Source organism: Neolamprologus brichardi, chromosome 13 (genome assembly GCF_056152115.1).
Source record: "Neolamprologus brichardi isolate AB-2024 chromosome 13, ASM5615211v1, whole genome shotgun sequence".
NCBI lineage: Eukaryota > Metazoa > Chordata > Actinopteri > Cichliformes > Cichlidae > Neolamprologus > Neolamprologus brichardi.
Genome location: NC_142116.1, coordinates 6878951 through 6891983, shown reverse-complemented (window position 1 = coordinate 6891983; position 13033 = coordinate 6878951). Strand labels below are relative to the sequence as shown.

The 13033-nt window shown below is 38.8% G+C and overlaps 1 protein-coding gene across 2 annotated transcripts in view; it reads left to right on the top strand.

The window, feature by feature from the left end:
- The window catches only part of abch1 (ATP-binding cassette, sub-family H, member 1), a 47656-nt gene that overhangs the window by 26922 nt on the left and 7701 nt on the right, over window positions 1-13033 (top strand). For both annotated transcript variants that reach the window (XM_087850049.1, XM_087850048.1), the window contains exons 12-17: window positions 4553-4623; window positions 5334-5383; window positions 5732-5788; window positions 5911-5981; window positions 6431-6519; window positions 7406-7509. In XM_087850049.1, the coding sequence (XP_087706175.1) occupies window positions 4553-4623; window positions 5334-5383; window positions 5732-5788; window positions 5911-5981; window positions 6431-6519; window positions 7406-7509 (442 nt within the window). The remainder of the gene's footprint in view (window positions 1-4552; window positions 4624-5333; window positions 5384-5731; window positions 5789-5910; window positions 5982-6430; window positions 6520-7405; window positions 7510-13033) is intronic.

Genomic DNA, 13033 nt, shown 5'->3' with positions numbered 1-13033 from the left:
AGGAGGAGTTGGAGAACAATCACTACAGTATCACTGTGTCACCTCTATAAGGAAATACCAGTGCTGCAGAAATTTTTGAAGATATGCACACGCAGCATTTTCAATCAGTTTGGATGTACATGTTCTATTTTTTTTTCCAACAATATCTTTATTATTTTTTACATTTTAATGACTAACAAACAGTCCAACATTCTAAATACTACATGAACATACACTCCTCTCAGACAGCAAAAAGAAAACAAAAAAGTCGTCAGATTTATCACTCCATTAAAGGCCTAAATTTGTCATTATCCCAAATCAAATGTCATTGCCCTCAGTCCTCGTCCTCCTCAGATAATACAAATCCTTCTACAAAATTCACAAATGGTCTCCACACCTTCTCAAAAACATCCAATTTCCTTTTCAGTATACATGTTATCCGCTCCAATGGCAAAGCCACCATCATTTGTTTTATCCACTGTGTGATACTCGGTTCCCTTGTTTTTTTCCATTTTAGTGCAATTAATCTTTTTGCTTGTAACAAACCCATATCAATAAACATTCTGTCGCTTTTTGTGTACCTCATGTTTTCTGGGTACAATCCCAGAATAAGGAAGCCAGGATCCAAAACAACCTCCTTGGATAATATTTGTTTCATAGTTTGTGTTACTGCAACCCAAAAGGAGCCAATCTTCCTGCAATCCCAAATACAATGCCAAAAGTTACCCTTATCTTCATTACATTTATTACAAGTGTCTGGAATATTAGAGTTGTACTTATTTAATTTTTCCGGAGTAACATATATTCGCATTAACCATTTGTATTGCAACAACCTTAGTCTAGAATTAATAGTTTGTTTATGAGCTTTTGCGCAAACCAATGCCCATTGTTCCATGGATATGTCCTTCTTTAAATCATTTTTGTACATGTTATATTTGATCTGTTTATGACAAGTCTCAGCTTGAGAATGTTGCTTGTTTTCATGTACCTTTGCAAACAAACAACCTGCTGCCTTTTTCTTCCTCATTGCCCTACTTTTGGTAGTTCCCTTTCAAGCAGCACATGCTGATGTCATGCACCTACACGTGGGCAGAACAGGCTGTGTACAGACGTTTGTGTTTGTCAGTGAGGATTCTCAGTAGTCAGACAAATCGCACAGCAAAGCAGACAGATTTTGCAAGACGAGTCTTTGTAACGCATGGCAGCATTCCAGCTGCATATCACAAACATGACAAACACCGACACAAACAGTCCACACCTCAGGGAACACCACGCACCTATTATATATCTTAACAATCATTTCACAAGTTGGTGATTTACTTACTTAGAAATTCGGATTGGAGGATGGTTGTAGACTCTTTGGAAAATTTGACATGTAGACTGGAAGGTTTGCACCAGCCTTCATTATAATTATAAAAATCTTCACAATATATCTAACTATTATTTCCCCTGGTGATAGTGCATAAAATCCAGAAAATCCAGTGTGTGGTTTGCATTAAGAGAAATTATGACCTCAGGTAAATCAGTGCAGCTTTCTTGTTGCCAATGAAAACAAACAGCATGACTGACGTGATCAAACACGTCAGCCCTGATGTATTATGCATAAAGGTATTTGTGCAATCATCCGGAGGAAAGTATCAGATTCTTATGGATCTGAAATACTTTTTCAGTCCCAGTACACAGCTTCCCAAAAATATCCCAATAAATGTTCTTATATTTGTTTTAATGAGCATTACAGCAAATAATATATCATTTATTTATCTGCTTCTACTTAAAAGGACCACATAAATCAGCTTAATAGCTTGCTTTTCTAAGTGGCTTTAAAACTGTTTTATTAAAATGTTTCATTTGTTCTTCTGATGGTGAATTAATATGAAAGTAAATTTTTTTCACACGCACTCTCTGTTGTTTTGATACACATAAATGCTCACAGAGGCCACACCACACCAACTCACACCTCAAAATCACGTGAAGGTGAGTCATTGCAGCAGTGTTGTTGTTCAGTCGTCAGTCACAGCGTGAGACTGCAGGGTGGATAGTCCGGTCCTTCCTGTCCGTAACACACCTGAGCAGGTTGCATCTTAGCACCGACCAATAAGATGCTTATTCTTACCGAATCATGTGCTTCTCATGTGACAGACCTGCCTAAGAAAAACAAAAAGCTTCTTCTCCCATGTCTTCTGGCAGAGTGGTACTCTGGCTGATTCTCAAGCAGACCTTAATGTTATCACATAAGCATGAAGCAGATTTTTGTTTCCTGTTAGTAATCATATGGATAAGGAGTTCATGCAAATGTATTTTTGGTATGCACGTTTTAATATCTTATGAGAACAAAGATATTCACACCTATCACAATCTGACCCACCATTATGACGTTTTTTTTTTTCATCTTTTTTCTGGATTCATTTCAAAGCTGTGATAAATTCCCTACTGAGGTTTATTCTTCAAAAACATCTTTTGTTTATGGCAGTTGGTGGCTATATTTTAACTCCTACCTTTCCACCATTAATATGGTGGCACATATATAGACGGGAAATCTAAGATACAATCATTTGAAATTGAAAGTACATCCGTACATCCTCTTTCAGTTGTGAGGAGCTGGACATGACATGGGGCGAGAGGCAGGGTACACCCTGGACAGGTGGCCTGTTTATCACAGGGCTAACAGAGAATCACACTCACATTCACACCTATGGGAAATTTTGAATCATTAATTACCCTAACCCAAATAACTGCATGTCTTTGGACTGTGGGAGGAAGTCGGAGAACCCACGCAAACACGCAAAGTCCACACAGAAAGGCCGCGGCCAGATGGTGGAGTTGAACTCAGGACCTTCTTGCTGTGAGGCAACAGTGCTAATCACCGTGCCAGGAAATAATAAAAAAATTCACCAGGCCTTTATCAGGTTCTAAGATAATTTAGATATAACCTCAGATGAACAACAACTTGTGATACATTACAAAGACTGATAAATTGATTTTTACAACGATCACAATAACCTTTATCAGACTTTATCAGTCTTTTACATTGTTTTGAAGGGATTTTGGCCCAGTTATCACTTCAGCTCATCAAGGTTCTATGAACCCTCAACAGCACAGGCTGAGGTCTGATCTGGACTTTGACTGGACCACTGCAACACCTGCTGGTGTTCTCGGGATCATTGTTGTGTTTCATTTCAACCAAGCTTTAGTTGTGGCACAGATGGACTCACACGCGCTCACATTCTTCCAAAACCTCCTGGTTTGTTCAGATCCAACTTTACAAAGCTAAGCTCTGCTCTTACATTCTTTTAGAGGGAAGAGGCTCTCTTGGCAACCTTTATAAACAAGCTATTCTTATTCAGTCATTTTGTGATTGTGCTGTCATGAACGTTAACATTATGTCAGAAAAGTGCATGTCAGTAAGTCTTAACAAAAAATGAACGCATACTTTCCATGCTTTTTTTAATAGTTTGCTTTGCTTTTTTTTTTAATATAAAATAAATTGTATTCTGTCATTTATATTTTATTGGGACTTAAACCTTAATACAAAATTTTAACAAAATCTCTTCTTAGCACCCGTGCAGTATCCTCGCAGCCCGCTTTGGGGATCACTGTTGTAAAAATAAAACATATATATTACTACATATACATATATCTAACATATAACATAATACAAAATCTAAAATGATAAAATACCCTCAATTTGAAGCTTTTAGATGTTCAGCCATGTATTGGCATCATCATCTCCTGAAAGGATTAAACACAACAACTACCAGTAGATCCAGGATTAACTGTAGTCTAGGTTTATGAGAGTAAGAACAGTATAATTTAATGATACACTGGTTTTGTAAAAGCCTAACTAGGGACAAGGCAGAAGATTTCCAGTAGCTACAAACCAGTTTCATACTTTGTAATGGAACTATGTTAAAGTGCAACACCCTAAATCAAAATTTTAATCTATGCACTTACGCAGACAGTAAGTTTGTCCAAGTGAGACCATCTGAAATAAATACTTTAAGGAATTCCAGGCTACACATATCTGACACGCACTATTCAGTTCACTGGTATTCAAGAACAAAGTTACAATTCAGTAATAGTAAATTACACGTGGTTCAATGCTCTCAGTGGCTCAGCTAGACTTGAGGCATTGCTTTAATTGTGTCAGAGAAATAATAATTAGCCTGGCTGACCTTCTGAGTTTTAAATAGTGCTACCAGCCTGCAGTCACATGAGGATCCATAATCAATAACCAGATTCCTTAGGAAAAAAATGAATATTTATGTTCCTATGCACCTTCCTCAGGTTCACCGGGTTTGTAGTGTCCTAATGACCAAATTCTTCAACCTGGGTCACTGAGATTAGATTTCACTATCACATAGATAAGTAATGCTTTATCTGTCTCTATCTGTCTGTCTCGTATGCTGTCTATCATTTAAACTTGTCCTGCCAGACAAATTTAGAAAACGTGCAGATTCAGCAGATTATTGCTCACTTTACAGCTTGTCATTGCGATATTTACATTCTAGTGTTTTATTAGATAGACTGAGGTTCTACTTTTTTCTGATCATAATTCTGGTTCCTTGTTGCACAGGATGCTCCAGCGGCAGGTCTCTCAGGAGATAATCGATGGAGGATCAATACACGTCTGGCTGGACCAGACAAGTAAGATACAAACCATTTTTTCTCGTTTTCTTCTTCTTTTTGGATAATTGTTGTTGAATGAAACATACTGTGTGCTTTATTTATGTTATACTAATGTATATTGTACATATAGGATTCTCACATACATCAAATTCCGGCATCACATCAAACTACTGCTTGTCACTGGTGGTGGTATGAAATGGTACCTGCAGATCATTCGGCCTGCACAAGCAGACCTCTTTGTGGTAGATATTAGTACCATGTCTGCTGTTAGGTAGTTTACTGTCAGACCATAAACTAGGGCAGTAGGTTCATCCTGGTGGAGGGCAATGCTGAGCCTCATGTGGCCAAAGTGTACAAGTAATTCCTAAATGGGACCTCACACATTGGTGCATTCCAGTGCAGCCATAGACTGTCCAGGAGCTCACTGATACTCCAGGTCAGGGAGGAGATCCTCATAGGACACCGTAGACCTTCTAATCAGGAGTATGCCCAGATGTCATGTGGGGGCCATGTATACTTCTAAGACAGATAACACAAGCTGGCCTCAATCTGTGATTTCAATTTCTGATTTCTGATATAATTTTAAATCCAGCCCTTAAAAGGTCAATAAGTTTGGTTTCTACTATATGTCAGCAAAGATTTTCAACCTGAATATTTCATTCATCAAGATCTGATGTGTGATTTACATGCTCCCTTTAAATTTTGTTTTCCCTTTTTTTCATTCTTAGATCGGCAAATTGCCCTCATGGTGCAGAAGAAACTACACCAGGCCTTCCAGGTACAAATATGATGTGAAGTCTATGCTGTATACATAAAATATCCATGTTTCAGTGAACAAGAGCCATCACTGAGCTATTAGCCAAAGCTTAAGAAGCCTGGTTGTTGATTGAGCCCATAAAGTTATCAGGACAGCGTTTACTGCTGGCCATTGGAAAATAAGCTAACTTTTCAAACACCTCCCATCTTTTTTAAGCGGTCTGTGGACGAGAGCCGTTGTGAACTAGAATTATGTAAACAACATTAAACTGATTTGAATATTTAATGAAAATACTTGATGATAAAGAGTAGTCCTGATTTTTTTCTTAAAAAACAGATGCATCACTTGTGTTTTGCCCTCTGTCTGCAGGCATTTGTGGATTATAAGTTGGGTGGCATGGCATATATGGTTGCCTTACCAATAAAGGTAAGAGAGCTTATGGAAAAAAGCAACTGAATGTAATTAAATACTGTAAATACTTAAATGTATTTGAGTTTATACATGCTGCATAATAAAGTAAAATAAACACTCTTGATTTCTTCTGCTAGTTTGAGGAGCCAATCTACGGCAGCCAAAACACAGACTTTACTACATTTGTGACCCCTGGAGCTGTGCTCAGGTCAGTACACTGTGTGCTGGTTAAAGTATAGGGTAGTAGACACCTTACTATACCTGTGTCGGGGCGATCGTGGCTCAAGAGTTGGGAGGTCGCCTTGTAATCGGAAGGTTGCCGGTTCGAGCCCCGGCTTGGACAGTCTCGGTCGTTGTGTCCTTGGGCAAGACGCTTCACCCGTTGCCTGGTCGTGGTCAGAGGGCCCGGTGGCGCCAGTGTCCAGCAGCTTCGCCTCTGTCAGTGCGCCCCAGGGTGGCTGTGGCTACAATGTAGCTGCCATCCCCAGTGTTTGAATGTGTGGGTGAAGGGACTAGTAAATACAAATACAGGCCTTTTACAATCTGTGTTTATTTCCTTTTGGTTAATTTTGTGAAATTTTTAGCATCAGCTCATAATAACAACATACCACCTTATCATTTCACTTCTACCTTCTCTTCTTCTGTTGATCCCTCCAGTATCACCTTCTACCTGGCCGTGGGTCTGACAGCACTCTCCTTTGTCCTGGAGAGGAAAGAGGGGCTTTTGGATAGATGCTGGGTCGCAGGTGAGCTGTCAAAGCTAACATTGCTCCCACACTCACACGCGAATACAGAAACCACTGTAGTGGTGCACATGTTGCACCTGTACATATTAATTCTATGCAGGTTTTGAGTGTGCGAGTGCATTTCCACGATGAAGAATGACAAATCTTTCTGTATGGTTTCTAGTTTTAAAACACTCCTACACTCAAGTGGGAAAAGGAAAAAAAAATATTCACCCTGATAAAAAAAAATATATATATAACTGTGGCTTATTGCCAAACAGCTTCAACTAAATCTGAATGTTAGCTGTACCTATAAGAAGCATGTTTTTAATTTCTCTTGTCAAGATTTGACAGTCTGATCTAAAAGTCCACGTAAATGGGAAAAAACCATCAAATAAACTGAGTCTGTGTTCAGTATTAACCTTATAGTGGTGATAAGAATCCAATCAATGGATTGTTTCAAGTGTAATTCATGACTTGACCACTAGAGGGAGTAAGAAGATCACAGTAGGGTTCAGCAGATGTCCTTGAGCAAGCAGACACACTGAGAACCTTTTGTTTTGATCTTCTTATAAACTGCTGTTTTTAGCATTAAAATGGATTATGACTTAATAGTCATCTCTTATTGAGTATTTGTAATTATATCAAAAATGTGTTATAGTTGCAGGTATCACATGTGACTTAGTTTGTAATTAAAAAAAAGTATAATATAGCTGAGCAGTTAAAAAGTTTATGTTTATGAAGCAGTTTATGTTTATCCTCTGTTATGATTATGATTTGATAGATACTGGGCACCCATAAATTGACTGCAACATTACGTAATTGATTAAATAATTGATGTGAATGTAAAATGTGTAAAGATCTTTTAGTGAGTTTATTGAATTTTGTCTCTCTGTGTTCCTATCAGGTGTGAGCTCTCTGGAGACGATGCTGGCTCACCTCTTCTCTCAGCTGTTCGTCATCAGCGTTCAGATCATCCTGCTGCTTCTTATGATGCTGCTCGTCTTCAAGGTAGAAGCAATAAAACCGAAAAAATAACACAGAAACTCAAAATACAGACGTAGTCAGGTGAATCTTTGATATGAATCGATTTGAGGATGAACCTTTGCAGCAGTAAAAAATGAAGTCCACAGAGATGAAGTATCAGCAGGGGAAATGAATGATAAAAATAGAAGCCTTAAGAACGGTTTGGTTATATAAACAAGGCTGACTGTTATTTTTACCTCACAGTGTAACAGATGTCACCTCACTGCTCGCTTCTTTAATTGATTTTCTGTGTTTGCTTTCAGTCAGTGTAATGCCAATAAGTGTTTGCAAAGCCAGACCACAGGGTCAGTCCTGTTTAACCTTTGCTGAGACCACAACACGGTCACTTAATGTTGAGCACTTTAGGTTGAAACGTGGTATTTCCTGTGCTCTTTGCAAACTCATTGTGTTTCTTTGCTTTTTAAAACGGCCTCTGATATGGTTTCGTTCAACATGCAGGGAACAGCTCTGATATACTGAAGGTTAATCCCTCGCCGACCTTTTACCATCTTCATTTGCATTTTTCCTACATCATCAAAATCAGACTGCAGTGGATTCAAATCATAATTTTATGATAATTTTATTAACCTCTATTTTTTTTCAAGCATATACCGTTTTTCCCACATAAAAATTTAGGTACAGTGCACTCAAGAGGAAATATATCACATAAAGGCCACTTTCCACTTTCTTCTATTGGTCCAAAACTGTTTCATAACATCACTTATGTGGCAAGACAAAGTTCAGCTACTCTATATACACATGGACTTATCAAACAGTGCTGCGTTTTACCATATTATGACTCTAGATTTAATGCAGAATCGCCGATGTCATGAAACATGTGACAAATCTTGCCAGTTTTCATTGGCTATTTGCCGTTTTATGACTTGACTATGAGGACATGAAAACGTGTCTTCACATTTAAAGACATTAAACAGTGGCTCAGTTGTGTATTGGTTTAAACTAACTGACTAACAAGCAAAAAAAAATCCTAAAAGGAGTTACAAATCCCTTTGGAATTGGGCCAGGAAGAACATATTAGGGAAAGTAGCTTCTTCTTTATTTAAAGAATATGAATCCTTCTGACATCCAGTGTAAAAAGTATCTGAACTGTTAAACCCAGAGTTTTATGGTTTTCTCTTTTTCATTAGTTTATGCTGTTGTTATGTTGTTGCTGCTAAAGACATTTTTGGTATTTTATTTATTTTTGTTATACTTTTAATTTTTATTACCATTAACTTAAATGTCACAAGTTCGATTAACTTTAATAACCTTGGCTTTAATGACCAAACCAGTGGGAACATCGGGATTTCATTCACTACTGATTATTGATAGACATCCATATGAAATCAATAGAGAGAAGAAAGAACAGAGTATAAATGTGAGTGTGCGTTTAGTTCATGCAGGGACCTGCTTTTATGCGTACGCTCCTCTATGTTAGTGTGTGTGTGTTAATTAAGGTGCTCAAGTCCACAGAACCCACCGCTCCATAAATCACTTCCCGCTCCGGCCGTATCCAAGGATCACTGTGGGATCACCACAACAACAGGCCTTGATTGCTGTGGCAACCGAGTGGTCATGTGGTCTCTTGGTGCAGGTTTATTTTTGCACGTTGTCAGGGGAGACGGGAAGTGTCTTAACACTCCAAGGAGGGCACAGACACACACACACAGTTTAGCGAAGGAGCTTATCACCTGGAATCTTGTAAGGCGAGACTTCCAGTCTCTGTTTTACTGCTTTTATGTGATTTTGAAAAGTTTCATATCTCATTTACACCCCAGACCAAAGTTCACTATCAGTGATATTTCTTTCCGTTTCTTTTTATCTTTCCCCCCCTTTCTCCTCATCTCATCTTCTTGTCTTTTCCTGTGTTATTTAAAAAAAATTCCACTAATTCAAAGTCGCCCCAGGTGATTTAGTATTGCACTCTGATATGTTACACGTGGTGGACAGTTAAACTCCGCTCTGCGGTGTCTGATTTTGTACACCACTCTTTAATGCCTGATAACTTCCCATATTAACATCACAGGACCATTTCACTGGTGTATAGTCAGGGTAAAAACTATTTGTCCTTCTTATCTGTGGTGAAACTAAATGTTAAAACTCCTTAAAATGGCCTTGAATGTCCAGGGATGGAAAAAACAACCATAACACTTAAAAACGTAATAATTTATTACACATTAGGAAAGAGTTTTCAACTGATTAAGACAGAGATTAGGATCAGCCCTGCAATCTCATTTCTTTCTAACTCCTCACCTCTATTTATTTATTCATCTTCAGACTTCTCTTTCCCCACAGACCATGCAGATATGATCAAATAGTGGAATTCCCCTTTAACAGCCACACAAGATGATCGTACATCATGTCGGGTGTGAGCATGCAGCAAGTGCTGGTGTAATTTCATGTCCATCAAATGTCTTTCACAGCTCCTTTTTTAAAATGTATCATATCATGGTTTTCCATGGCTTTAGCTTCATCAATAATTCTGTGACACAAACATAAACCATCACAAACTTTAAAAAAAAAACTACTATCATCTTCAAATAGTTTTAGAAACTCCCAGCAGATAGGCAATTGTAATATATTTTACAAGAAAAGCTTACATTGTTTCTAAGTTTTAAAAATCTGGTTGTAATGCTGCAGTTTCTCTGTGTGTTTATTCAGCTTTTTCTACTTGTGAGAAGAAATACCGTGCTTGCTAAAACAATATTGAATACTTGACCATCTTTAGCTTTAATCACAGCACATTAGCTGTGGCATCATTTTGATGACCTTATGCAATGTTACAACATTTATTTCCAAGCAGAGCAGAACTGATGATGAAATGCAGGCAGTCAGCTCACCTCATTTTTGGGGTCAGTGTTGGGAAGGTTACTTTTAAAATGTATTCCATTACAGAATACAGAATACATGCCCCAAAATGTATTCTGTAACGTATTCCGTTACGTTACTCAATGAGAGTAACGTATTCTGAATACTTTGGATTACTTAATATATTATCATGCTGTTTACAACTACATGAATGTACTATTGCTGTGATTTATTACTGTTACTGAAGGTCCGCGGCTCCGACCCGTAGTAAAGGGACCTCTGGCTAATACGGTTCTGTGTCCGGCTCGTAGCCGAAAACTAGCTTTACTTTGTTGTCTGGGTCAACTTTGCTAGCGAGAGACAGAGAGAGGCGTTGAAAGGCTGCTCCAACGGAACTTATTGTTTTTGGAGGAAAACACGAACACGGTGTACAGTCGAGTCTTAATAGCTTACTTACAACTGGGCTCGTCAGGCACTCTTCTTGGCTGCAGTGGTTATTATTATATTTACATGCTTCCAGCTCCCATTTTTGCTCAATGACAGCTCGTACTTTTCCTTTTTCTCCCTCCCTCGCTCACAGACACATAACGTGTATGGCAGTCCATTCTCCCTGCAGCACGGACTACACTGCCCATGATGCTACATTCTTTAGAGCTATAGAGATTGAAAATGTGACGTCATTCAAGGGTAAAACCGCAAAGAATTCTGGGAACTCGTGGCAAGAGGTACTAGCGCAGGCAGGCTTTCAATTGAAATCAGTTACACAGCGATAAAAAGAAACACAAAAAACTGTCAAGAAGCTGTTGTATTATTAACTGCAATAGCCGGTCGCATGACAACCACGGGAAGCCGACGGGTAAAGAGATAGTTTTTTTATCGGATTACGTCGTTGAAGAGAAATTATTCGAGCCATGTTTCTGAAGTAAAAAGAGGCGACAGATCGCCTGGATTGCAGCCATTCAAAGACCAAATATAACGTCCAAGAACACTCCAGCTCACAGGTTAGTCTGCTCCAAGCATTTCCACAAAGGTCAGTGTTTTGTAGTAGTTAATACGTCATTTTTCATAACATAATTGGTGATATAGGTTACAAGCAAGTCTGGTGCTGAACAGAAATTGTGGCGCTATGCTATCACTAATTGCCCAGTACGATTACAGCATACAATATTATTGTCACTGCTACATTTCTGTAATGCGAACCAGAAATTATTTCCACTACTAATTAATTACCGTTGAGCTCAAAGGTCCTATTAATAAACGGTTAACGAATGTGTATTTATGAAGACGATTTGTGAGACTGGTAAACTTATGATAGGTACGATGGTCTTTCGTTCTACACGGTGCATTTCATGGTCCTGTACCCATCCGTCGGTAAATGGTTCCTGGGCTTGTTGCAGTGACCTGAAGTTACTGAACTTCATGAGTGTATGCACTCACTCCAAGAACCGTATAATTATAAATATGATCGTGGTGAAAGTTGGGCAGCACGCTAACGTATTTTGTCCACTCTGTGTGCTCGTAAGGGTCTAACCCTTTCACTCCTTTGATTTTTTCCTCGTATCTTTTCTTTGCCTTTTCATCAAGTCTGTCTTTGTACGGACCGGAATTGTTCTCCTTCGTTTTGTACATAACTTTTTTGGGGGGCGAAGAAAAAGCAAGAAGGTATTGGAACCGGAGAATGAACGTTTTGCGGTGCTGCAAATGCTTGCATTTGATGCGGTACTTGGATTGTTTTGCCACGAGTTACCGGCATGCAATGCGTGAAAGTCACGTGGTCTGTCAATCTCTATACCTGTAGCATTCTGCCTATTAGCTTAGCACAACAACAACAAAAAGGCCTCTCTCACCCAGAATACACAGAGAGAGGGAGAGCGTCGCCCTGTAACCATGGCAACCGTGACGCTGCCACCTGAAACAACAGAACGTAGCTGTCAAACAAAACCCAAACAGGCCTGACCCGCCACAATATGAAACAGGGAAGTACCGCCGTGTAATCCATTTATTTCAACAAAGTAACTGTATTCTAAATACCACCTTTTTAAATGGTAACTGTAACAGAATACAGTTACTCATATTTTGTATTTTAAATACGTAACGGCGGTACATGTATTCCGTTACTCCCCAACACTGTTTGGGGTACATAATGTTGCTGAATTAGACCTGACAAAATGAAGCAACCCCAGATCATAGCATAGCCCCCTAGAGGCTCACAGAGAGTAGACGTAATAGGTGCATCACTTTACCCACCTCTGTTTTTACGCTGATAAACCAGTCAGTCTGGAACAGCGTAAATATGAGATTATTCCCTTTTCCCATTGCTCCAGAGTTCAATCTTTTTGCACCCTAGCAAAGAGGTTTTCTTCACACTGTGCAGAAAATTATCTCACTTAGTTGTTGAAATTTTTATTTTCCAACCATATGATTTTTAGTAATTCCATCACTCTCTTTAGTTGTTTTCTTTGCAGGCCAATAATTTGACCTTTCTGACCACGGATATGTTTTCTGACATGGTTGGATAAAAAATAAGAAGCTACTCACTGCATCAGTTAGGGTTAAATGACCTGCCAGCTGAAACATTTTAATCACTGCAGTAATAATCCAATGGAAGGTCCTTACCCATGTTTATGATGCTGGAAGTACTGCTTTGTTCTAGCTTCCCCTCTATTTTCCTTAACTTTTAGGTCTGCTGCAGCTTTGCATT